The sequence below is a fragment of the Stigmatopora argus genome, chromosome 7 (genome assembly GCF_051989625.1).
Source record: "Stigmatopora argus isolate UIUO_Sarg chromosome 7, RoL_Sarg_1.0, whole genome shotgun sequence".
Classification (NCBI taxonomy): Eukaryota; Metazoa; Chordata; class Actinopteri; order Syngnathiformes; family Syngnathidae; genus Stigmatopora; species Stigmatopora argus.
Genome location: NC_135393.1, coordinates 5322380 through 5350268, shown reverse-complemented (window position 1 = coordinate 5350268; position 27889 = coordinate 5322380). Strand labels below are relative to the sequence as shown.

The 27889-nt window shown below is 40.1% G+C and overlaps 1 protein-coding gene across 3 annotated transcripts; it reads right to left on the bottom strand.

The window, feature by feature from the left end:
- Positions 1-179: 179 nt before the first annotated feature.
- On the bottom strand, positions 180-26202 carry mafgb (v-maf avian musculoaponeurotic fibrosarcoma oncogene homolog Gb). 3 transcript variants are annotated; one of them, XM_077606213.1, is made up of 3 exons: positions 25960-26202; positions 4394-4459; positions 180-2752 (listed from the first exon to the last, which is right to left on the bottom strand). In XM_077606213.1, the coding sequence occupies exons 2-3, from the start codon at positions 4427-4429 to the stop codon at positions 2273-2275; spliced, it is 516 nt and encodes a 171-aa protein (XP_077462339.1). In that variant the 5' UTR covers positions 4430-4459; positions 25960-26202; the 3' UTR covers positions 180-2272. The 3 variants fall into 3 exon arrangements, with proteins under 3 accessions (XP_077462339.1, XP_077462338.1, XP_077462340.1); XM_077606212.1 differs by lacking the exon at positions 25960-26202 and adding an exon at positions 25483-25647; XM_077606214.1 differs by lacking the exon at positions 25960-26202 and adding an exon at positions 4543-4928.
- Between the last annotated feature and the right edge of the window lie 1687 nt (positions 26203-27889).

Sequence of the window (27889 nt, the reverse complement as noted above, 5' to 3'; positions counted from 1 at the left end):
CAAGCAACAATAGCAGTACAGTTTCAGTGTGTTACTTCTACTTGCGCTTTACACAGTTTGCATATAAAAGACAACTAAACACCATCTTTCCATTGTTACACCTGCCACGAACAGTATTTAACCTGAAGGTGTGGACAGTGTTTTTGACATTGAGATTTGAGCAAAAATGTTTTCTTAAAAAAAAAAAAAAAATCAAATACATCATACCAAATTTACATTAAAAAAGGAATTCAACAAATAGCTCGTTTCAGCACAACAGAAACCTTCCATTAGAGTAGACATGATTCACGAATCATATTTGAATTTTCATGTCATTTTTTGCACAATTTTCAGATCACAGGTAAAAAAATTGATCTTTTAAAACAGAACGCTCTATATTTTATCACTCTGTTTCAAAACTTCAAAAGTGGTTCATGATGGTTCAGAAAACACAAGTCAGAATCCAGCATCATTTTTATCCCTGTAGATGACATGTATTAAAATGAGGTTTTCCTTCCCAAGTGCTTTTAAATTTCCAAATACTGAGTCACTCTCTGATAAACCATTAAATAGCAGGACTTATTTAAACAAATTTTGTCACTTTTACATCAACACCGACAAACCTACAATAAAAATGCTTCACGTCTGAGTATGTGACCCTCACAAAATGAAATTAGTCACTCTGTGTGCCCTAACAAGGACCACAACAAAGGTTATGATCAGAAATGAAGGAAGAAAAAAAAAGAAGAGCTTCATGAAAAAACATAAATGAAGATTATGGGCTGATCATCCAACATGTGGAGATCGTCCTGGGGCACACGTTATAATGAGGGAACAAGAGTGGTTACCTACTGTGTCATCATTCACCCTGAAATCAAACAACGATCAAAGTTGTAGCCATCAAATACAATGAAAGATACTGTTACTCCATCACATAGTCAGCACACCACGCGCTTGTTCACAGCTACGTACACATGGCTAGTCACTAGAGAAAGAACAAAGCTATTCAGTAATTAAGCCACTTTTGGTACAATTGCAAAATAGAGAGAGACTGTATATCAAACTGATTTTACCTTGTTTTTTGACAGGTTAATACAAACAATGCAAAGCTAGGTAATTGTTTTTTCTTTTATGTCGATAGAAAATTTGACACACAACCGTACACGGACAATGTATTTGTTTTTTGCTTTAAGAAAAAAAAAGACAATACTAAGGAAGATTATTTTCATTGTAAAGATTGTGTCAATGCCTCCTTAATTAAGTGAATGAAAGTAAAAAAAGAAAAAGAAAACATTTGTTAATTGCTGGTTAAACTACTGTTCAGTAAGCTTTATGTTGTGATTTTCCTAAAGAATCTATCAAATTGGGCGAGTAGTTAAAATTATTTTGTCAATACAACACACGTTTTAAGTGTAAGACACGTAAATTTGTGTTACTATTGTAATTGTTATTAATGGATACTACAAAGCTCATCAAACAATGCCCAGTTAAATATTGTCATTGACGTCTCACAGGCACAGTCCAATTATTATTATAATCAACACTTCCTGACTTATTCAAATCAGCACGGCACTTGCCCTTCCAAATTTTCTAAACATACACACTACAAATGGAGAGTTTTACAAGAAAAATGTGAAGATTTTATTGTATTTTTTTTGGTGGAAATTATATGTTGTTTCTCCCTTAATCGTTGGCTCTTCGCATTACCAGAGAGATGAAGTGGAATTGTGAAAAATGGGAAGGGCAAATGTGAATGACACAAATCAGACGACTAACTAAACATAACAATAGCAAAACCATCACGAATTTCACAGAATTCCTGATATATAACAATTCACACACAGAGAATACATTTTGAACCTCATGTGAATGACAACACGGTACAAAAACAGTAAAAATACAGGTAACACAATTGCATTTTTTATATAGATATATTCTATAGTACCAGTATGAAAAGGTTGCAGAAAGATGGGATTCATCAGCAGCCAATGAAATGATCAAGTCACGTGTGATGATCTAGCCGGTTCTTTTGTCCCTTAATTCCAAGAGTGAAATGTCCTTCTACCATCGGTTTGAGAACATTGGGTACTCACGACAACAGTTCATTCCAATGATCAACTAGAAACTGTCTGATACTTTGAAAACCAGGTACTCTGCTCGCGTCCAATCCTTCACTACACTTGAGACCGGCGCCAAGTCACTGCCAGGGGTGGTCTCGAGTGCAGGTGAAGGAGAAATTCTTTGACGCAGTTGAATTCCATCCCGATACACCTTTTGTCAAAATAAACCTACCTCAAGAGCGCGCATCTGTTTTGGACTTGACTATCGTGATGACACTCGTCGCCGTTGCCGCCTTCCCGGGTACGAGTGGCCCGATGACGGATGACGCCGCCCCTCCTCCTCCCCCTCCAGGCCGCACTCCCACCCCCACGGTGGGGCTCCTGGCCACAGTCCTGGCAAAGGTCTGTAAGGCCTCGTACTTGGACCTGAGCGCATCCAGCTCCAACCGCATGGAAGCGTTCTCATTGGCCAGTTTGTCCACCTCGTGCTGCAGCTGGGCTTTCTGCTTCTCCAGCTCTTCCTTCTGGGTAACTCTCTTCACCCGACAGCTAGCGGCGTAACCCCGATTCTTCAGGGTGCGGCGCCGCTGCTTGAGTTGCAGGATCTCCTCCTTGGTGAGCCCTCGGAGATGCTGGTTAAGCTCCCGCACCGACATGGTCACCAGCTCGTCGTCCGTCAAGCTGGTGCCATTCTCCCCTGGCTCTCGCTTCACCTATAAAAGAAAGAAGGAATACGATCAAGTACAGTTTGCAACAAAGCCAAGCTACATCTTGGTTCCTCTTTTTTGACCACGCTGGGTAACATAAAATTTGGGGTAGTTTTATCAGGGATTTTATATTTCTTGATAAAGACCTCACAATGAATGATTTAAAAAAAATGCATTTTAACTGGTAGAAGCCGGACAGTGATCTAAGTCAAAATAGATTGGAGGTCTATTATCAATTGTAATTTAAATGTCTTCAAGTTTTTAAATATGGAAAATGCGACTGTTTTTATTGAGCTTTGGTTCCATTTGTACAGTGTCAATCTAACGCGATGTTTTCCAACCTTTTTTGAGCTGCGACACACTTTTTGCATTGAAAAAAACTCAAGGGACACCACCATCTGAAAAACTATGTCGCCTATATTAACAATAGTCGTTGTCATCAATTTTTTATCAGCAGGAATCACATAAACCTCCAAAATGAATCCAAAATCTAATTTTTCACACTGACCCTGAACAACTTCCGGTTCGAGTGATGCAAAAATAAGTAATGTCATGTTTTTAATCGCATCATTTTATGACTAATCTCCAAATATGACTAAAATCTCCTAATATTACGCAAAAAAATGTGCTCACAGACACTTTAGGTCGCCAAAAATAGAAACTAAACAAATTCCGGTTGATGTTAGAGAAAAATAAGCAACAAAATGACTTTCACAATTTGAATCTTGTAATAGTATAATCTAGAATTTAGCGTTCATCATATTTTGATTTTAACCTTGTCATAGTTCAATTTTTATTTCGTTATATTCAGATTATTTTTTCTCTCTTAATATTACATGGTATGACTTTCCCACGGCACACTGGTTGGGAAACACGGATCTAAAAGACACATGCACATCTGACAGTAGAGAATCTTATTTAATAGGCGAAAAATACTCATTTTACAGTTTTGTAATATATTATAGAAAAAAATATGAATAAAAGTCTGAATTTCTAGGAAGTGGCCATACTCAGTGCGGGCAGACATTTTCTCAAAGCCAGTACTATTTCAGCCAATTACATGCGAGTATCCACAATTGGTTGCTGTTTCTTGAAACATTAGTAATACACATTATCATTGGCACCAACATTGGAGTCTTATCATTGTTTATATGTGCAGGTACAACTGACGTCATAAAATATCTGTGCTTGTAAGTGGTATAATTTTTTTGTGTTTTACCATTATTCTCTCATTTTTTCTTATGGCGACTTTGAAATAGAAATACATGAATTCAAATAAAAATACATGAAGGCCATTTATACACGGTGTGATGTATGTCCTTTCAAATTATAATTGTTTTGTAGACTGCCCCCAAATATCCAACCCAAACTTATACAACTTTTTAGTACTTCTTTGCGAATGTGCCAGTAGAAGAGTTCATCAAGGATGTTGTTTGATAGGTGAACTGAGAATGGTCTAGTTTCTTCCTCATTACAGAAATTTAAAAAAGTAGTTAAAACGGTTCTTGTTCACCGATATTGTGAGCACATTATACTCAAATTAGATTCTGCCCTGTGGCTGTAACTGTGATGTCACACTATTTAAGTAGCTAACGCAGCAATTATCAAGTTGCCCGAACACCCAGTTGTGTAAATGTTGTCCCTCACCTTTAAGGCTTTATTTCCTTTGTTTGTCGTCGTCATGCCACACGAGCCTTGTCCTTCTGAACAGACCTATAAAAATGGAAGAAGAAGAAAAGAATTAATATATTTATAGACTTATATTTAAGTCCTACTTTGACACAAAATATCTTTACCAATGTTCATAAAATAACAAATATTTCCTTGTCTGTAGATCTATACGAACAGAATCCAACTCCAATTGTCCCTTTAGTAGACTGTGGTGTGAACAGGTTAAACTTAGCACATCAATTTCACATTGTATGAGTGAAAGTGACACGCAATATAGTATTTCTCAGAATTTCCCTGACTTCCTGTTTCTTGATATTCACAGCGATAGTGCCCACTGCTTTTGTCGACTTGAAATGTTATTGGTTGGCTTTAGGCCAATCGCAAAAAATAGTGAACAGTAAGAAGAGGAAGTGATAGAAATTGTGGGAAGGACTCCAAGGTAAAACCAACTGTTTATTGTTATTACACATGCATGCAGAGTTATAGCTGACAGGAATACAAATGTCTAACAATGGTAGAAATAAAGACCAAGACAAAACAAAACAAAAACAAGTGCAAAAGATGACATCAGTCCTAAGCGTGCACACAAGGGATGCTTTGTGTCCGGGCGTGTGCTCGTCTGTCTCTCATCTCTCAGACCTTTGCGTGTGTGTGTGTGTTTATTAAAGCGTGTCTCTTGTTGCTGCTCTGACCTAAGCGATCATGAGACCAGTCAAGATGACTCAGCAAATTCATGGCTTCACTCTCTCCATCTCTCTACGCTCTCCTGCCCTGCCGTGCAAAATTGTGTCTCAATTCTGTCCCTTTTTCTCATTTTGCAATTTGTATAAACAATAGATATGACACATGCGTCAAAAAAAAATTCACCCCATCACTATGATAAAAATATGGGGCTTGAAAAACAGGGATGCAGGTTGAGGGAAGCGGAAACATACCCACAATTAGTAAACCACCTCCACAGTGTGCTTCTGTTGCAGATCCAACAGTTAAAAATAGCAGTAGATTAAAGAAAATGTATATGACAAGCACATACATTATATTTCCAGCATTCATTTAACCCAGCGAATCTGCATCACTATCGACCCATCATTCTGTATGTTTTAACCATCATTTTTCAATGCGCCAACCAACAACAATTTAAAAAAAACATGGTCATTTACTGAGTCTTACACTTTGGTTTCCTTTTTTGTCAATGTAAAAGAATCTTCAGTTAACTACACACTATGATAGGGCTATCAGTCTTTAACTCTCTGTGATAATTAAAATAAAATATTACTGTTTGCAAAATTATTAGTACATATATATTCTCGATTTTGCATGCGTATGCTGGGATGCACCATCATCACACAATAGATGGATCAAAGACATGAAGACTAAGGGTGCCTTTGGGGGTAAGGGTGGAGAGATGGTGGGGGAAGTGAAAACAGAGATGCAAAAAGGAGGCGTTTTTACTGCCAGGCACGGGTTTATTTCCCCTGTGCCCAACCCCCCAGCCCGCACAACACCATCTACATACAGTGCAACAAGAAAGCATGCCAACACATTCATCGGCCACCATTCCACAGCTAATATGTAAATGCAAATAATCCAATTTTAATGCTCAACACAAGCCTCGTTTGGTAAACCCTAAAGATGTAGATAGATTTTTCTTCTTGACATCGGTTTCTTACAGTCAGGTCAGGAGGGCTGCCACCTACTCCGGAATTTCAGGAGTTTCTCCGGAAATGCAATGAAAATTCCGGGACTCCGGACAACCTTCCGAAACTCTGGAAATCCCCAAAAATGTTCACTAAAATATTTTTTTGAAGTAGCCAATTCGGAAATGTACCAAATTTCCAATTAAAATGCCTCAAAATTCACACCATGGCTACGGCATCTGCCATCTTGATTCAACTGCACTGCAAACAGGAAGAATTCGGTAACTCAAGTGCATTGTGAATGATCCGAGTTACAAGTTCTGACGAATGATTCGTCTTGTGCGACTTTGGCGTTCCAATTAATTCAGAATCGATTGCATAGGTAGTGTCAGGAGCGGCCCATTTGTCCCCCCTGGCTTGCCGTTAGGTTAGAGCAGCTGCAAGTGATCCTTGATTACTTCCTGATGTGTGTATTTAAGCACCACGGAAGTGGTTAGTCATTGTCGGATCGTCCTGTGTGACACTCCATACATCGCCGCAAGGTACAGTTCTCCCTGCTCTGGTTTTGTTTCGTTTTGGGATGTACAAGTCCTTGTTATTTTGTAAAGCTTTTGAGTAATTAAAGTTACTGTCATGAGCTCAGTTCGTCTCGCCTCCTCCTGCTTCCCCGCTACTGGGTCCAAATCCCTCCGATCACGCCACGACGTCTCGGCGCGATCGTAACAGGTAGCCTCTATTTCTTTAACATTTTCATTTTTTAACATTTTTTTTCCTAAGGGAAGTATTATTAAGGCTGACTAAACCACCAGTCTTTTGTTTTGAAAAAAAATAAACTATTATTTCCGGGGTTGTTCTAAAGCACGTATCAAAGTGGCGGCCTGGGGGCCAAATCTGGCCCGCCGCATCATTTTGTGTGGCCCGGGAAAGTAAATCATGAGTGCCGACTTTCTGTTTTAGGATCAAATTAAAATGAAGAGTATAGATGTATATTAAATTTCCTGATTTTCCCTCTTTTAAATCAATAATTGTAATTTTTTAATCATTTTTTCTGTGTTTTTAGTTCAAAACTCATTTTGTAAAATCTAAAAATATATTTAAAAAAAGCTAAAATAAACATTGTTTTAGATCTATAAAAAAAACTGAATATTCAGGGCTTTTAATCCAGTTCTTTTAAACCATTTATTTAAAAAGAAATCTAAATATTATATCTAAAATGGTCCGGCCCACGTGAAATCAAGTTGACGTTAAAGCGGCCCGCGAACCAACCCGAGTCTGACACCCCTGTTCTAAAGGAAGTTCAAGTAGGAGTACACAGCACTTATCAATATGCTTCCTCGGAAGCACAAAATGGATCACAATTTGGATGAAACTTTTAAGAAGTCCAGACACTCGCAGAACTGTATTGCTTCTTCTTCAACAAAATAGCCCATGTTGACGCCGTCTCCAAAAGGACCGACATTTGCAAATCTCACAACATGCAAGTGTTGGTAAGGGTCTAGCTGAAAAACTCGTTAATGTTGTGGAAATTTGAATTTGCCAATGAAAAATCAACAAATTACACTTTGTTCACTTTTTTATCCTTATTTTCATTATGCTGTACTTTTTCAATAGTTTGCAAAACCACAATATTTGAATTAATATAAAGACATTATTATACCAGTTTGATTTAAATTATACAACTCTTATTTTTTTAACGTTTTATATGGATTTTGCGTGAATCGTGTTCACTGCGGAAATGCTCCGGAAATGGGACAAGGGTACTCCTGAAATGGGGTCGACGGAGGTTGGCAGCTCTGGGTCAGACTATAAATTTTGGCCCAACAGACACATCCTGGAGAAACGCTAACTGTAGCGTCCGTTGGAGGTACCTATCGCCTCGTGTAGTGTGAAAAATTCCCTGACTACCGATCTGGCATCTCGTATGCCACATGACCATGAAGCAGAAAGTCTGGCGTGTCAGAATTTCTGCATGCAGTGTCTCAGTCTTGTCGTGAAACTTTTATTTTAATTAATTATTTAATTACATTGTGCAGTTTTTTTTTTTCATTGCCTGGAGGAATTTGGACAAAGTCACTACTTTCCTAATTTTACAGACGCAGTACCATTTTGTCTTTCTCTTGATCTGCTTTTTCTCCTTTTATCATTGCAAGTTTTTTTTTAATCATTTGTCACTTTCCCTATGACGCCTGCGTTATTTATGGCAACGTGCATACTAGTACATATTTTCCAAACTGTGTCATGCTATTACAAAATACCATTTTAGATGGCATGTCCTGGACACTAGGCTGATACTGATCAGATTTCATATTAAAAGATAATTATAGCCACTTAAAGGGTTGCAGTACACCTAGAACTAAACTAAGATACTGTAATTTCTCATGAGTAGGCGAGCTTTTCACCGCCATGATGTTACTTCGTTGTAGTCCAGGAACGATCAGCATACTCTGAAATACATGGACTATAAAATCTATGTAATACATATTTTGCATATGTGGCATCTTACTATACAAATTTTGTTTGGATTTTTGCTAAGTTCATATAAGGGTAAGCAGTCTAAAGCATATCCGAGAGTAAATGTGCTCAGACCAATAGAACTACAGTATGTGACTGTTTTCATGTTTACATAGGTGCTGATATACAGTACGTTACTTTTCCAAATTAAGTCTAGACTAAGAGATTTAACATTCAGGCTAAAAATGCTAATATTCATCCATTAATTTACAATACCGCTTGTCATCATCGAAAGGCAAACAACAAACTAGACTGTTCGGCAGTCAACATAGAGACAGACAAAAATTTGCAGTCAAAATCACACCATCTCGATTTCAATCCCACGCTGCATGCCCCGATTTCAGAAAAATGAACCACTACCACATCGGGTGTTGAAAAATGCAAATAACAAACACATATTACTTTAATATCAATTAGCATGTGATTTTTGTGTTTTTCAACAATCTTTGAAAGGTTAACATATTACCAAAACTTAAGTAACAAATAGTACGGTTCAAGTAGAGAGTAAAGATGCATTACTCAGCACTATTCATTCACTCATTTGCTGTACCGCTTATACTCACAAGGGTCACGGGAGTTTCTAGGGCCAAACCCAGTGAACTATGGGCATCAGGCGGGCGAGAACTTGAATTATTGGCCAGCCAATCACATGGCACAAGTTGATAGACAACTATTCACGCACACACTCATACCTAGGGACAACTTAGAGCAAGGGTGTCAAACTCGGGTTAGTTCGCGGGCCGCATTAACGTCAACTTGATTTCACGTGGGCCGGACCATTTTAGATATGATATTTAGATTTTTTTTTAATAGATGGATTAAAAGAACTGGATTAAAATCCCTGAGTATTTAGTTTTTTTATAGATCTAAAACAATGTTTATTTTAGCTTTTTTTTTAGATCTTTTTAGATTTTACAAAATGATTTTTGAACTAAAAACACAGAAAAAAATTGATGAAAAAATTACAATTATTGATTTAAAAGGGGGGAAATCAGGAAATTTAATATACATCTATACTCTTCATTTTAATTTGATCCTAAAACAGAAAGTCGGCACTCATGATTTTCTTTCCCGGGCCACACAAAATGATGTGGCGGGCCAGATTTGGCCCCCGTGCCGCCACTTTGCCTACCATGCCTGTTTTTGGAATGTGAAAGGAAACCTGAGTACCCAGAGAAAACCCACACAAGCCCAGGGAAGAAATGCAAACTCCACACAGGAAGGTCTGTTGCACCCTCAATCGTAGAACTGTAAGGCAGATGCGCTAACCACTCGTCCATTACAATTTAATCATGTACTTTAAAATACTACAAGTTAATCTGTACTATGGGAGATACCGTGTTGGTATTACATGCATAAAAATAAGAGCTCTTTTTATGGGGGGGGAAAACGGGACGCTACCACACAAAAGTGTAATAAACAAAGTTGCACACAGGCTTTTAGACATCACAGGTCATGTGTAAGTCAATTACTAGGTTAGGGATCATCTGCTGAGCAAAGGCATTCCCAATCCACCATTCATCGTCCTTCCTAGATTGTAAATGGGATGGTTGCAGTGCTGTGGTCAATGCCACGGCCACTCTTGCTACAAGAGACAGCTTTTTTTTTTCCTGCTGCGCTAGGCTGTATTTTTATGTAGCCACAGAAAGAACGCTGACGACTCAAGAGCGGAGGCGCTTATGGTTACCACTGAAAGACGGCACACACAAACAGATGACAGGCTGTGGGGATGCGTAAAACACAGGGACAGATAACACTATGCAGAGCCAAGAGGAGGCGATGCTGGTGGACGTTGCGAAGGGGTACAGAAAGAATGCTGACGTCTCCAGAGCTGATTAGCACTACAGCGGAGACATCACACCCACAGCTGAGGAAAATGCTGAGTGTGGAGGTAGGACAGGCTGGGAGGAAGGGGAGGGGTGCAAATGACAAGGGAGACAGAGAAGAACTTGGGGCGGGGGGGTATAGGTGGGGATTGAGGGATGGGATGGCAAGGGAGAGGCAAAGGGGGTGGAAGGGTGTTTGGGTGAAAATGCATCCTCGACACATTTGTAAGAGCTTAGCTGTTGGGCACGGAGGTGGGTGGAGAGAGGATAGCGTGAACACCAGAGGGGGTGGGGGCAGCGGTGGGGGATTGGGGTCGGGGAGAAAAGAACTGAGCTCAGCAACGACCACGGCTAAAACCTCCAATTAGGAAAGTTTTGAAGGCGATCCAGCGCAGCAAAACGACTGCTGACCATTTGACACGCACATATACACGGAGAAGGAAAAAGTCCTGGACCAGGTCAAACAGTCATTGATAATCAGGTTGGCTAGACTTAACACTCCACATGCTGTGCAGACAGACTGAAGACAACATGCGTGCCTATCTTCTTCAGAGTACACCCTAATTAATCTTCTTTGAGAAAAACCTCTTGCCCGGCCGGCCAACAACACAGAGGAATTTCTTAGAAAGCGACTTCCAGCTGGTGTTATGCTACTCTTCACACAAACACAAGTACAGACTACGATAAATAGCCAGATTAGGTACTACAAAAGCCGAGGGCTTGAGCACGTGGATATAAAGAAGATCAAAATAGTCAACACAGTGAGTGAAAAAGCTTGAGAGTAGTATACGTTTTTAGAGCGATGCAGTTGCCAGACCATATTTAGTGAGCAATCTAGCAATGGTACTCGGACGTTTCGTCGAAAGACGTTTGGTCGACCAGACGTTTGGTCGACCAGACGTTTGGTCGACCAGACGTTTAGTCGAACGGACGTTTGGTAGAACGGACGTTTGGTAGAACGGACGTTTGGTAGAACGGACGTTTGGTAGAACGGACGTTTGGTCGCCGGGTTCTTACTGTTGAAACCAGCTCTCAAAATTATAATAATGAGAGAGAGAGAGAGTTTAATATCTAAATATCGCATATCAAAATATCAACAGTAAACTCTGTCATAATTCAACAGCGAGCGAACCTGGCGACCAAACGTCCATTCTACCAAATGTCTGTTCTACCAAACGTCCATTCTACCAAACGTCGGGTCGACCAAAAGTCCGGTCGACCAAACGTCCGGTCGACCAAACGTCCGGTCGACCAAACGTCCGGTCAACCAAACATCCGGTCACGTCTAGCAATAGTTTAAATATGAGAACAGTATGTAATGTGAAACACTTTATGACAAAAGTGAGATTTAAAACTTCTACAGCTCACCTTGCCACAATTTTGGCCTCCTTGATCTACGTGAGCTTTGAGCATTGGTGAATAATTAACACTGGGCTCTGTTCTCTAATTGAGATTTAGGAATCTGATAAAAAAAAATAATAGCAACCTGTGAGAGAGTAACATGGAGAGCATGAAATGAGAGAGACAGAATGGACAGAGAATCTTCAGACCAGGTTAACATATTGGGCCAAAACATCTGCAATATTAAAAACATTTAACCTCCTAAGACCCAAACTCTAGCATTTTTATTTTCCCATTGATATTTAGGCTAATTGGGACCTGATGAGTGTAAAAACAAAGAATGATCTTCTTACATGATGTAGTTTCTGAGAAAAATTATGTCCTCATCATAAGTGGACGCCAAACCCTTGTAGTCCAAAATTTAACATTGTAGTCTTTGACAAGCAAAAATGTGATGTCAACACATGGACGCCAGCTCAAAGGAGGTTAAACAACAAATTGAGACAGAATAGAGAATGTTTCAAGAAATTGCCTTAAACTTTGGTTGGGTGATGACGAAACACAAACTAATGTCAATCAAAATTGAAATTAAAATCGCCCACTGATCCATTTTCCATGGCACTTATCCATAGGCTTTTCGTTGCGGCATCACCTTATTTTAGTTGAGTAGTTGTTGTTTTGGATTTGAACCTAGGAGCTAAGCTGTCTGCGGCATTATGCCACTTGCAGAGTCACACAGGGTTCAGAAACCTACCTAAACAATTATTGCACCTTATTTTTTCTCTGTAGGAGATGGGCTGCCATCTCTTAAAGAACTTTGACCATGTTCTGCGCCTCCATTGATGAGGCGGCCAACCAGAGCTCTGGGAGTTAAAATGAGGGGACTGTGTGGTAACCTCAGTCTCAGTCTGCAGAAAGTCCCCACCTTGTGGACTTCCTGTGTGTGGCTCCAGTTTTTTACCTAGGTCTACAATGTCTTGTGTGTCTTGTGTCTGTCTTGCTACTGCAACCAATAAATTTCCCAAATACGGGATGAAATAAAATTCTAATCTAATCTAATCTAGACAGTTCCTATGGTCACGGATAACCCAAAATATATTGGTGTACCCCAATGCTGAGATATTCCATTAAGCTGATGAGGGGAGTCAAATCACAGACTCAGAGAGTGCTGTATGGTTTTCATCCTGACCAATGAGGAAGCTGTATATGTAAATGACATAATTGTGAGGTGTAGCAAAGACATTGTCCAGTTTGTTGCCTTCATTGTTATGTTTCCGCGTTTTGGAGATGTGGTTTTGTTGGCGACATTGAGCCACATCCTAAAAACTGGAGCAGTTTGCAACCAAGTGTGAAGTAATTGGTAAAAGCATCAGCATGTTTTTGCACACCTTTTGGGCTGAGTAGACTACAAATCAGGGAACTCAGCTGCGGACCAAACAGCCATTGTCTCGGTTTGTTTGGAAGCAAGCTGTGGTGCAGTTCACAATATGTGTGAAAGAGACCGCACCATGGTTCGAATGAAAACCCACACCTATTTGGACGTAACAGGTTTCCATAGGCCTTGGCATGATGGTCTGCACTATATTGGCTAAGTTGGAGTTCAACAATGAGCTTTGAGGAATGTCTTCTAGATCAGTGTTTCCCAACCACTGTGCCGTGAGCGATGGTCAGGTGTACCGCAGGAAATTGCAAGAAGTCATACGATTTAATATTCAGAGAGAAAAATAAATATGAATATAACGAGATTAAAATTGAAGTATTATAAAGTTAAAATCAAAATAGGATGAACATCAAATTATAGATTATACTATTGTGAAACAGTTGTTTGGTTTCTACGGCATCAACATTTGGCGACGTAAAGTCTGTGTGAGCACAAATTTTTTTTGCGTAATATTAAGATACTTATGTAATATTTGGAGAAAAGTCATAAAATTATGCAATTAAAAACATTAAATTACTTATTTTTGCATCACTTGGACCGGAAGTTGTTCAGGGTCCGCAACTTTTGGTGACATTAGGTCGGTACTCGGACGTTTCGTCGAAAGACGTTTGGTCCCTGGACATTTGGTCCCCGGATGTTTGGTCGACCGGACGTTTGGTAGAACGGACGTTTGGTAGAACGGACGTTTGGTAGAACGGACGTTTGGTAGAACGGACGTTTGGTCGGGTTCGCGAGTCCCGAGGTTTGAGTCACGAGAGTTTCATTTGTTTAACCCTAACCCTATTCACGCAATGTTAAATAATAGTCATTAAATCCTTATTCACCCAATGTTAAAATCTATCAATTGCATGCGAACCCGTTCTACCAAACGTCCGTTCTACCAAACGTCCGGTCGACCAAACGTCCGGGGACCAAACATCCAGGGACCAAACGTCTTTCGACGAAACGTCCGGTCACGCATTAGGTCAGTCTGAAAAATTGTATTTTGGAGGTTTTTGTGATTCTGGCTGATAAAACTTTGATGACAATGACTTATTAATATAGGCGTCATAGTTTTAAATTGAAAAAAAAATCCAATGGCGGTGTCCCTTGAGATTTTTTCAATGCAAAAAGTGTGCCGCATCTCAAAAAAGGCTGTGAAACACTGTTCTAGATATTTGTGCGGATGCCAACATAAAACGGACGTTGCATCAATACTCTAGTATTCACCAAATGTCACGCAAACGCTTATGTAGCTGGATGAACCATATCAATATGAGTGCTGTATTTTATGCCAGCCAGGCCATTTTGGCCAAAGATTGAACAATGTTTGCACATGCATAGGTTTGTTGTCAAATCCTGGTTCGCTTGCAAAAATTGCAGTGTGAAAATTAACCACACCAAAAAATTCCAGATCAGGGTAAGTGAACAATGGACTTTCCTGGTATAAATATGCCAGAGATAAAGGTTGGCCTGAAACCAAACTCCAGCCAAAGTGGAAGACAGATGATGGGTGTATAGAATCTCATCAGAGTCACACCTGATTTGTCTATGTATACTGAATTACCTAATATAAGCAAGGCACACTTTGGACTAAGACAGCAGTCAAATACCAAGCTCATTTCGATAAACATCCATTTTATGTATTATCACTTTAAAACAAAACTATCAAACTTCGGATCTTCGCATTTTGTGACATGAAATTTTTAAGTTTTACGTGACTTGTTTCTAGACCTAAGCCTTCATGATAACAACAAAAAGCAAATGATAAAATACCAAGACAATTATGTATAATTATGAACAATTATTAGGATTCAGACACAAAACATTAGGTATTGAGCACGGCTCCACATTAACTTTTTTTGTTCAAAGCTCAGCAGCCATTGACATAAAAAAAATAATAGGAGCGCAAACTGGGGGTTAGGCTTAGGCAAGTGCAAATATTCACATATTGTTTTCATTGTATTAATGATACATACTAAGAAAATAGATGAAGAATCTTAAAAAATGAATTTGACTTACTAACATATCAGCTATGTGAACTTTGAAGTCCCCAAAACAGAATTTTCTGACTTTACACTGTGACTCTTTTCTCACAAAATGAGTTGGACTCATTATCAGAATTTGTCTCCTCTGGCACACAGGGTTCTTTTGAAGTTAACACTGTATGGCAAAAATGCTCATTATGCATTATCGCCAACCACCGGGCTGAAATGTGGAGCAGAGGTTTGTCAGCAACAAAAAAAGCATTTAACAGTAGAATATCCAAAACAGTGTGAGTGGATGAAAAATTAACTTGCACTGTCTCAAGATCAGAGGAAAAATGTCACCATTTTGGCTCAGTTTAAAGCCCCCCAAAAAGACAATTTACTATTACTGCCAGGCGGCCCGGCCCGGTGGAGCGAGTGGTTAGCGTGTCGGCCTCACAGCTCTGGGGTCCTGGGTTCAAGTCCAGGTCGGTCCACCTGTGTGGAGTTTGCATGTTCTCCCCGGGCCTGCATGGGTTTTCCTCTGGGTACTCCAGTTTCCTCCCACATTCCAAAAAAATGCATGGTAGGCTGATTGGACACTCTATATTGCCCCTAGGTATGAGTGTGAACGTGAATGGTTGTCCGTCTCCTTGTGCCCTGCGATTGGCTGGTCACCAATTCAGGGTGTCCCCCGCCTGATGCCCGCTGTCAGCAGGGATAAGCTCTAGCACCCCCTGCGACCCTTGTGAGAATAAGCGCTACAGAAAATGAATGAATGAATTTATGTTCTTAAGTATCAATGGTAGCATGGCATAGTACGCACTGCTTAGTGTGTGTGAGTGACCTTAGTTCATTATTTAATTAGCTGCTAAGTTAATTAGTTGAATAGTATGTTCGAGGGATTACGTAAATTCAACATAAGCTCCCGCCATCCGTTTTCTACTTTCCTTGTCCTCTTTAGAACCTCCTGTGTAAAGATCTCATCCAAGATGACTTAGGACAAAAAAGCAGGGTAAACCTGGGACTCGTTTCCAAACGATCACAGTGCACAGGCAATGTGGTCTTTAATGATTTAACCTGAATGGTTTTAGAACAGGAATGTGGTTGCCCATTGTAGTTTGTGAGTACATTGGTATTCTAAGCCACATGTGTCAAAGTGGCGGCCCGGGGCCAAATCTGGCCCGCCGCATCATTTTGTGTGGCCCAGGAAAGTAAATCATGAGTGCCGACTTTCTGTTTTAGGATCAAATTAAAATGAAGAGTATAGATGTATATTACATTTCCTGATTTTCTCCCTTTCAAATAAATAATTGTAATTTTTTAATCATTTTTTTCTGTTTTTAGTTCAAAAATCATTTTGTAAAGTCTAAAAATATATAAAAAAGCTAAAATAAACATTGTTTTAGATCTATAAAAAACTGAATATTTAAGGCTTTTAATCCAGTTCTTTTAATACATTTATTTAAAAAAAATCTAAATATTATATCTAAAATGGTCCAGCCCACGTGAAATCAAGTTGACGTTAAAGTGGCCCGCAAACCAACCCGAGTCTGACACCCCTGCTTTATTTAGCGATTCAAAATCCTTTGCACTTTCGTGTTATATGATATTTTAATAGATTTGTTGTTGCTCTTCATCTCGACAATCTCCACCCTCCAACCAAATTTGAAAAAGCTGGACAAATGCCCATGTACAAAAAATGAAATTAGATTAGATCTTAGTATGCATATGTATATATAATGCAATGGAATGTAAATGTGTAGAAGCATATTCATTTTCCTGAGCTTTTAAATAAGCTGATCAGCATGTGTATGATGTTTGAGTGTCCATGAGCCAGTATTTGTGCAAAGTGAGTTATTAAAAGTGAGGGAAAAGTCCTGGCGTCAACACGTTTTTCCCATTCCAGGTAGTAAGCTGGTGCGTGATGAGTATTTTTCCAACACAAGCAAAAAAATTGCATCGTCAGACAGTTTAGCCATGCGCTGCATTTTTTTTTTATAAGAGAAAAACATCCTAGGTCAAACTGGTTCTCATTTGGCGTTTAAAATCTGAGGGTTACAAGGACTAACTCATTGGCTGCCATAGAAGGTGAGAGGCATCTAATCTATTTGAAGAGGGAGGGTTGGCAGTTAAAAATTATGTTCTTGTGCCAATGACAGCAATAAACACCCAGGACATTTGGCAAAGGAGAATTATCACCGGGCGGCCCGGTGGGCGAGTGGTTAACGTGTCGGCCTCAAAGTTCTGGGGTCAAGGGTTCAACCCCAGGTCAGTCCTCACTGCGTGGAAATTGCACGCCTGTGGCAATATAATTGTCGATTCAAATCGTATTCATAGTGTCATCTTTGGACGCATTTGTACAGTATGTGGAATTATGACATTCGTTTATTACAGTACTGAAAGGGTGTCAAACTCGAGTTGGTTCGCGGGCCGCATTAACGTCAATTCGATTTCATGTGGGCCGGACCATTTTAGATATGATATTTAGATTTTTTTTAAAATCAGATTAAAAGAAATAGATCAAAGGCCCTAAATATTCCCTTTTTTATATTTTATAGATCTAAAACAGGGGTAGGGAACCTATGGCTCGGGAGCCACATGTGGCTCTTTTGATGGGTGCATCTGGCTCTTTGCTAACCTGTCAGCTAAAATATGGAAATCGCTGTTGACAGAACTGAGATATTACATTTAGAACTGCTTTAATCTTCATTTTTTTTGCTTTAATCTTCATTTTTTTGCAGTAGACTCTTCTGGAATGCACCCTCTCATTGATTGGCAACAGCATAAGAATCTTTTTAAAAATATTCAGTTTTTTCCACTTTAAAAGTGGGGAAATTACAAAAAAAAATTGAAAAGGCACTCGTTTACATGTATGTATTTTGACTTTTAAATTCGTAGTATGGCTCACAAGGAATAACATTTGAAAATATGAATTGTTTGTGGCTCTCTTCGTCAAAAAGGTTCCCGACCCCTGATCTAAAACAATGTTTATTGGAGCTTTATTTTCTTAGTAAGGGAAAAAGTCTTTTAATCATTGTTTTTCATTTTTAAAAGGAAATAAAATATTTTTCAATTATGTTCAATATTAAAGAGGAAAACAGAAAATATTTCTAAACATTTATTTTTAGATTTTACAAAAAGCTTTTTGAACTAAAACAAAAATTAAAAAAAGATAAAACATTGCCATTATTGATTTAAAAAGGGGAAAATCAGGAAATATAATATACATCTATAATCTTCATTTGAATTTGATAATAAAACAGAAAGTTGGCATTCATGATTTACTTTCTTGGGCCGCACAAAATCATGCAGCAGGCCAGATTTGGCCCCCGGGCCGCCACTTTGACACCTGTGGACTACTGTATGTATTACAAAGCTCCTAGTAAAGATGTCAAGTGCATCTGTCACTCTCTACTCTTGGCTGACTAGTGTAACACAGTTCTAAAATAGAAGACATACTTCCCTTAGAAGGCGTACACATGAGCATTCACTTTAAAGTCGGTGGCTTTCCTCTTAAGTCTAGAGGTTTGTGGTAACCACCAGACCACTCTTCTAGCCCACAGTCAATGGCTACGAGAGAACTGCTTTGCATGTATTTTGCTTGCTCATTATGAATGAAAACTAAGCCCTTTTCCACAGTGCTTGCCCACATTAGGGTCGCAGATAGACTAAGCGACTATCCCAGCTAATTGGTGACAGGCATTCGACTGAATACACACCCATACACAACCATCATTCCATCAAGTTATGGCACTTAACGCTATTGTGATTATATGAAACACTGTACATACTTAGGTCATTTCAATCACTGGATGCGTGTCACGTAATGCGGCGAACAGGTGTGTAAACAGGGACGGACCCAATTGCAGGGAAACGGAGGCTTGGCAAGGTGATGGAAACTCAGAAAGTTTAATTTAAAGACCGACAACAAAGTGCATACAAAAGCAGGGTATCCAAAAATACCGAGGTGAACCAAAAGTTGGAAAATCAAACATACTAGGGCAGGGCTTGGACACACTTACCGTATTTTCTGGCATATAAGCCGTATTTGTAACAAAAAAAGGATCAAGGGTACGGCTTATATGCACACAAGACTTGCTATATTCTTTTTCACAAGTAAAATGTCGGCAAAGTAACATTTACTATTTCTTGGTTATTTTCTGTTTTGCAGTAAGAAAGCAACCATTACTAGATGAATTAATTCCTTATGATATTGACCCTAACAATGTGCTTTTGATTCATACAGTATCTCAGAAATGATTGATGTGTGATGATTTTTCTGAAGAATTTCCCTTCAAAGAAACACAATTGTACTCCGATTAAAACCATGAATATGGAGGTGAAAATTGTGAATCAGGGGACGGCTTATACGCGAGAAATTGTAACATTCAACGATTTTAAGACAATTTTAATGGTGCGGTTTATACATGCGGGCGTCTTAAATGCGAGTAAATAACGTAACTCTCACGTGACATTACAAGGACACAAGAAGAAATGAACAAATGAAGGGGACTTAAATACACAGACATGGGTTAACGAGACGTGGAGAACAGGTGGGTGATACATGAGGCAGCAGATATGCTGAGACACTTAGGGGAGGCAACAACAGGTGAAAGCAATGGACAATCACAACGACAAGACTAAATCAACATAAAACTCCAAAAGAACACAAACCTAACCATTCGAGTATATCTTGCAGTATTTTTAATTAAATAATGAGGATTATAGAGGATAAGCAAGATAAAATTTGTATAATGTAACAATTTTGCTCATTTGAATATTTTCTGCATTTCCAGTTGCATTTTCTGACTTGTTGACTAACAAAATGACAATGTTTAGTATTTTTTTCCCCAGACATTTTAACATACTGGGCTCCACATGTAATGTATTTTTTCTCCAATCTATACTTATGTTCTAGCTAATTTAATTACTATTTTAACATTTTTACTCGCAAAATAATCTTCTTTATTATTGAGGACTTAACGCGTAAAGGATAAACAAAGAAGTAGGCAACAAAATCAAAATAGCACTTTCAAAACAAACAAAAAATACAAAAATATGCCTTGCATTCAAGATTTTATTAATAGTTTAGATTTGGTTTACAGTAATCTATTATATTTTACGGCTTGTGAGCATAAAAATGTTAAGAAAACAAGTCAAAACTTTGTTTAACAGTGATTCATAAGTTACAACCACATGGGAAAAAAAAACAAGTGCAGGTGTAAAAACATCATTGTAAACAATAAACTTGCAAATGACGAATATGCGTTGTTTGAAGTTTACAGCTGATTTCAACATATTATCCAGGAAGTGTTGGTAAAGGTCAAATGGAAATGAGACGCTTCATTTGTTGCACACGCTTATGTTTTTATTGCTCTCTGATCTTGGAAAAATATGTGCATGTTTCCAAATGAGAAGAGTTCATGAATACCAGCAACAAATCGGGTATCGTCACACTGCAGGCTGAAATGCGCAAGATGATGCAACTGGTAGAAAAACCACGCGTACTGATGCTTCTGTGGCCAGCACCTTGCATCTCAAATAACACGCCATTCCTAATACTACTTAGAAGTGGCATTAAAAGCAATGACAGTTATTTGATTTTTAGCACGTCTTCCCCGAAATAGCTCTAAATGAACACTGAAGCCATTAAAAGGTACCTTAAATGTAAGAGGGGCATGACAAGATCACAGATTGTAGTGTGACTACTGATAAATATGAGCTGCTTTGTAAAATTGCTGCTTGAACTCACCGCTGTCAATTCAGTATGGAGTGTTCAGATCAATAAACAAGGTGGTTGACAATAACAAGCTCCTCGCTCTTCGTTTCTAAATCTCTTTGAATTCATGGTGAGTTTGCATTTATCATATTGTTTTCTGTCTTTTCAAGAGGGCAAATGTGCAGATTTAACAAACAAAGCAAGCACAAGGATATTACAAAAAATGGTGCATGGATAGGCGGGCACCAGATCTACTTACAAGATATTTCATCATTACCGTTGAAGGCTGAAAAACACTCAACTATTGATCTGTCCAACTGCTTTCCCTACAGTTACTCCCCCTGTTTCTGTCTTTTATTATCCTTTTTTTCACTTTCATTTCCCTTAAAGGAGTTTTCTGGAATATCGTCTTCTACAGCAGCATAAAAAAATACAACTCACATAATGAACAGAATCTAACACACTAATTCATTCATCTTCCCGTGTGCGGTCGATTGGTCGCCGGTCTTTTGGTCGCCGGTCTTTTGGTCGCCGTCTTTTGGTTGCCGGTCTTTTGGTCGTGGTCTTTTGGTCGCCCCGACCGCGACAACGGGCGACCAAAAGACCGGCGACCAAAAGACCGACGACCAAAAGACCGGCGACAAAACAAGGTAAAACAACACGGTCTATGCATCAATAAAAGCCAACAATGGCCATGAAAAGTTTCACTGAGCCGACGTGTGAGTGTATAAGAGTTTGTATGTACATGCGGTGTCCCTTTAAGAAGCTACGTCAGTCAGGGTCTTAACAAGTTCTCCAACAAAAAACAATAAAAGTCCGGGAAATTTGGAGCTTTTCTTTAGCCTAATAATTACTAGGGCATTAAGTATGACTAAATAGTAATTCGCAGTTTGTATTTAGGGAATTTGAGCAATGATTTAAATGGTAATTATCAATAACCTTCCGGGCGACCAAAAGACCGGCGACCAAAAGACCGAAGGCCAATCGACCGTGTACCGGGGGTTGCCGGAGCCTAACCCAGCTGACTTCAGGCGAAAGGCAGACTACACCCTAGACCAGTCACCGGTCAACCGTAGGGCACACAGAGAGACTAACTACCTCCGCGCTTACAATCACACCGCCACCAGCGGGAATTGAGCCCACGCCTGCCCACACCGAAGTCAGGCGAGTGACCCTCTACACCAGGAGGCGGCCCCTAAAAAATGTTTTTGTGAAAGGCCCAGTGTCACTAAGTACATATCTTGGTCTTAAGAGTTGTATTCATTTCTAAGTTACTTCTGTTTCATCCCTAGATTGGTTACAATCTAACTTGCAGTTACTTTACTTTATAATTACTGTATAGTTGGCTACAATCTAACTTGCAGTTACTTTACTTTATAATTACTGTATAGTAGTTAGGGGGCCACTAGTGCCTCTTGCCCCCTCCCCTAAACGACTAGCGCTTCACACATACACAGCTAGATCTTAGCATCTAAGTGTGTTTCGTGTTTACACTGTACTTCCTCTTGCACACACACCCCGAGACACACACACAGGACAAGTCAAAGAAACTCGCTGCGGTAAGTAACAAGTGAAAACGCCATCTGTCAAGCGAGGGAGCATTTCTTTGCCTCAGCATTTTCAGGGGAATGCCTTGAAGACAAAAAGGTCCTTGTTCTCAATCTCTCCGAAAATCCCATCTCTCATTCTTCCTTCATCCCCCTTGCTCCACGCGCCTTTGCCGCCGCTCCGCCACCATCAGCAAAGTTGCACACATAAGCATTGGTCAGCGTTCAATTACTGTGAACACCAGGGAAGGATGGGGAAAGTACTTGACAGAGAAATGCACTTCAAGCACTGATTAAATACTGATACCAAGTATAAAAAGCTTAGCCTCTAGGTTGCGTTTGTAGTTGTGTGTGTGTGTGGGGGGGGGGGGGGGGGGGGGGGGGTATAGAGAGAGAGTGAGAGAGAGGGGGGGCAGTCTATCCAATACTGATACAACTATTTCATCATTATGACCCTCTATTACAGTACTTGCCAACTTGCTTACTACATACTTTTGATACACTCTGCAGAGTGCTGACTCTAACTAAAGCTGCTGATTTGGAATCATTAGGGGGTGAAGTTTCGGTTTTCTTGGGTCCACAGAGCTTCCCTATTACTCTTGAGTTGCAATGCGCACAGGTTGCAACCAGTCAGCAGATAATGTAATAATAAGTCAATGAGGAGGAGCCACTCAGTTGCAACACAGAAGAGGCAAGGGCTTTACATTTTTAGTTGTTTGGGAATTAATTGAGATTTTTAGACTGGCTTGGCTAGTAATGAAGACCAATTTCCAGACCACATATCAAGTTCAAGGTTATGAGGTGCTGTGGCCTATGACAGCTACGCCTGCCGTCTGTCAACCTAGTAAGGGCACAGGAGACTAGTGCAGTGTTTCCCAATCTTTTTTAAGCTGCGGCACACTTTTTGCATTGAAAAAATCTCAGGGGAGTTTTATTAGCAGGAATCACATCAACCTCCAAAATGATTCCAAAATCTAATTTTTCACACTGACCAAATGTCACCAAAAGTTGATGTCCGCGAACCCTGAACAATTGCATAATTTTATGACTTTTCTCCAAATATTACTTAAATCTCCTAATAGTATTACGCAAAAAAAATGTTGTGCTCACATAGACTTTACGTCGCCAAAAGTTAATGCCGTAGAAAACAAACAACTTCTGGTTCATGTTAGAGAAAAATAAACAACAAAATGACTTTCACAATTTGAATCTTGTAATAGTATAATTCATAATTTAACGTTCATCATATTTAGATTTTAACCTTGTAATAGTTCAATTTTAATCTCGTTATATTCATATGACTTTTTCCTCTCTGAATATTACATTGTAGGGCTTCTTGCAATTTACTGCACAGTGGTTGGGAAACACTGGACTAGTGACGTGAACTTCTATATACAGTACAAAACAGTATGTCAGGTAAAGCTTTACATGCAATCTTGTCTCAGTGAGGTCATCTTAATAAGTAAATCTATAGGCAGGAATGTCTTTTTCTCATTGGAATGCTCAGTGTAAATATGCCTCAATAAATTTCCCATCAATTTCAGTGAATTGATTAGTTCTGAATTCTCTTTGATATGAAGTATATACTTAAAAAAAGCTTAGATGTCCATATGATTGTAAGGCAGTAACATGCACAACACTGCAAAGGCCTAATGAAAAAAAATGTGTACTAAAAAAATCTAGATTGAAATGCAAGGCAAATAACAGTAAATAAAAAGTGTTTACAAAATAAAGCTTTCATCAGTATTAATTCCAAAATTATTGCTGTACATAAACGTTCAAGCTCTACGATTGGGTAGCAACCAATTTAGGATGTCCCCACCTCCTGGCCAAAGTTAGCTGGGAAAAATTCTAATGCACCCCCCAGGTCGGTCCACCTGTGTGGAGTTTGCATGTTCTCCCGGGCCTGCGTGGGTTTTCTCCGGGTACTCTGTTTTCCTCCCACATTCCAAAAACATGCATGGTAGGCTGATTGGACACTCTAAATTGCCCCTAGGTATGAGTGTGAGTGTTTGTCTCCTTGTGCCCTGAGATTGGCTGGCCACCAATTCAGGGTGTCCCCTGCCTCTGGCCCAGAGTCAGCTGGGATAGGCTCCAGCACCCCCGCTAATGGGGATAAAGCGGTTCAGAAAACGAATGAACAAATGAGCGAGTATTCACATAGGATGCGTTGTGGTAGTAATTAAAATCTACATTAACTCATCGGCTCTCATTGGCGGTGCTAAACATCCAATACATTTTAACTGGCAACGGATTGGACATCTGTCCCCGTCATAACATAGCCATTTCAACTCATTGACTCCCAGTGACGGCGCTAGACGTCCAATCCATTTTGACTGGGAGAGGTTGCCACTGTCAACATGACTGTGGCAACCTCTCCCAGTCAAAATAGATTGGACGTCTGGCGCCGTCAATGCCAGTCCTTGTTAATTGCTTTGCAAGTGTCAGCTGTCTAATTCTAATCATGTAAAGTGTAGTCATCTGTCTATATATACCAGCGAGGCATATAGAGACAGATATAACAATTTGATGCTCTTGCACTCCCATCACGTGAAGATGATGAGAAGCGATTTTTCCACATTTCTTTCTTCCATAAAACATTGTCTCACACTGAGTCAAGTCGTGGGTCAATCTAACTTGAAAATAAACGTCAGCGCCATCCCCGCCGCGAATACCCCCCAATGGAAGCGAGGGCTTTTGCCTCGCTTTAGACCTTTGTCCGCTGGGCGCCGGTGCCGTGTTACCATGGCCCCCCGTGCCACCCCGCTACCCTTCCCAAACAACGTGGATTGGACGTGTGTCCGCAACGAAACGATATGTCTCGACACCATTTCGCCCAAACATCCCCCCGGGTGGAATTAGGCCCGTCGGAGGGCACAAAGCAAACGTCAAAACAACACACACACACGCGCGCGCACATAAAGGCAGTGTGTGTGCGGCTCTCGCTCAAGCTAGCCGCTGACAGGCACCCTAATGTTGTTGTTGTTGTCCCCCCCGCACTACAAACGTCACTCAAAGTGTGAAGCTGAGCGGGGGGTAGTGTAACAAGTCAAACAATAACAAACAAAACAATCACGAACAGCTGAGCGTGTACCTGCGGACGAGCGCTGGCCATGCAGCCGCTTTTCAGCACCTCCGCCGGGGACAGTCGGCGAGGCGAAGCGAGTTGTCCTCTCCGTCTTCCGACTTGTTACTTAGCACATTTCCCTACCGACACGTTTAATGGCGAGCAGACGGGCGACACTTCCGCCGAGCGACCTTTGCTGTCAACGTAACAACCCCCCAACCCACCCCCTCGCTCCTCTCATTCCAACACATGGCTTCTTCTTTCCCAAGGTTGCCAACCGTGCACGTCGTGCTCCCCCTTTGTCCGAATTGTGGAATCACCGCTCGGACCCGACGAGCGAACAAGCAGCCGGTCGGTCGGGTGGTGATGATTCAGCACTTCTTGTTTTTTTTTCTTTTCTTTTTTTTTCTCGACGCCGTGCCCACTCAGCCAAACAACGCCACTTTTATTCAGCACTTTCTTTTTTTATTTTAAGTTGGCATTTTTTTTGCACTGCTGACTCACCAGAAGAATCTGGAAAGGCGCTGTCCGTTCGCCCACCTGCGCCGACCGGTGGATGGTGGTGCTGAAGCGGTCGGTAGTGGAGCGGGAAGGAAGGAGCAATGGTTTGGCCCCCTTCCTTCTCTTGACGCCTTGTGTGCTTGGCTGTATCCACTCCTTTCTCGCTTCTTTCAGTCTGGGCTCAGACGAGAGACGTCAAGTGATGTTTGGATCACATGGTTTCATTCATGAAGGCTCTACGTAACCCGCATTTAAAGAGACACGGCCCACTACTACTACTACTACTAACAACAAACGCTCTTTGCGTGAGTCACAAGTGGGGGATTAAGTGGAGGATTTAGGAGCAGGCAATTCAGTTGCAGAGTCAAAACGGGGCCTCCCCTCTCATGCTTTTATCCCATAATTCAATATCCTCTGGCAGATTGTACAATCTGTTGTATCACCTCAGCCTCGCGGTCTAAAGCTCGCGGGTGCGAATCCTGGCTGGTTAAAAAACACCCAGGTTAAGTTGCAAATTGAGTACTTCTTTTTTTAACTTAGCCTCTGACAACAAAAGACATCCAATCAAATTCACTGTGAGGATGGCTGTGAAGGCTCATCTTCCAATACACTAACTGAGAGGGGTTGTTCATTTCTCGGGGCAAATTAGAGTGTTCAACCAGCCTACCCTGCATATTTTTGAGATGTGATTTTTGGAAACCCACCCAAACTCCATACACGAAGGTAACTTAGGATTGAACCCTCGATCTCAAAACTGTGAGGCTGACGCACTAACCACTTGGTCACCCAGTCACCTCGACCCTCTTAGTCAAAAGAAATCATATATTAATTCATCATCCATACTGGGCACCCTGGCAAGGGTCTGAAAGGCAGACTACACTCTAGATTGGTCGCTACTCAGCCGTGAGGCACGCAAAGAGACGGACAACCATAGTGACCCACTACACCAGGGCTGTTCAAACTTTTTTTCCTGCAAGATCTGCTTTTGAAGGAGTTAACCTTCCACTATGTATTTACCTTTTTTACAGGCCACCGACAAAGCTCAGCAATTATTTGTGTTGATATACCTCGCATTAGACATATATGCATATACGTACATATATATGTGTATGTGTATATATTTATGTGTGCATATATTTGTGTATATATTTATGTGTATATATTTATGTGTATATATATATATATATATATATATATGTGTATATATATGTGGGTGTATATATATTATATTTATATATATATATATATATATATATATATATATATATATATATATATATATATATAAATATATACACATACACATATATATGTATATGCATATAGGTCTAATGCAAGGTATATCAACACAAATGAGTGGTTAGCGGGTCGGCCTCACAGTTGGGAGCTGGCTTCAAATCCAGGTCGGTCCACCTGTGTGGAGTTTGAAAAATGAACCCATTTTTATGATGGAGAAGTATTGAGGTGAATGGAATGGAAAATCTACAAACAGTCCATAGCTCTATGTGTCAGTTGTTCCTTTCAGTGTGTATGGTGTTAGATGTTATCTAGTGTGGAATGAGTGCAAAAGCGCTTCATTGAATTCAGTTATGTCGGTGTCTGGCACTCGCGTCCTTGACATGCAAACAAGCATGTTCTTGCAAAGGTCAGTGATTAAATTGATTGGATGCAAATGACAAGTAGCCTCTGGCTTACCGGTGAATAGAAAACACATGCCAGACAGACATAAACACCCAACTGGCTTTGAACTTAACATCACCCTTTAGTGCAGCAGCAGGCTAAGAGTACATTTAATCCTTAAAGTAATACAAACTTTCTTGGTCAGAAGAAATTCGTGATTACACTTGATTTGAGAGCAGCCTGGCGGATGAGTGGATAGCGCGTCAGCCTCACAGCTCTGGGGTCCTGGGTTCAAATCCAGGTTGGTCCACCT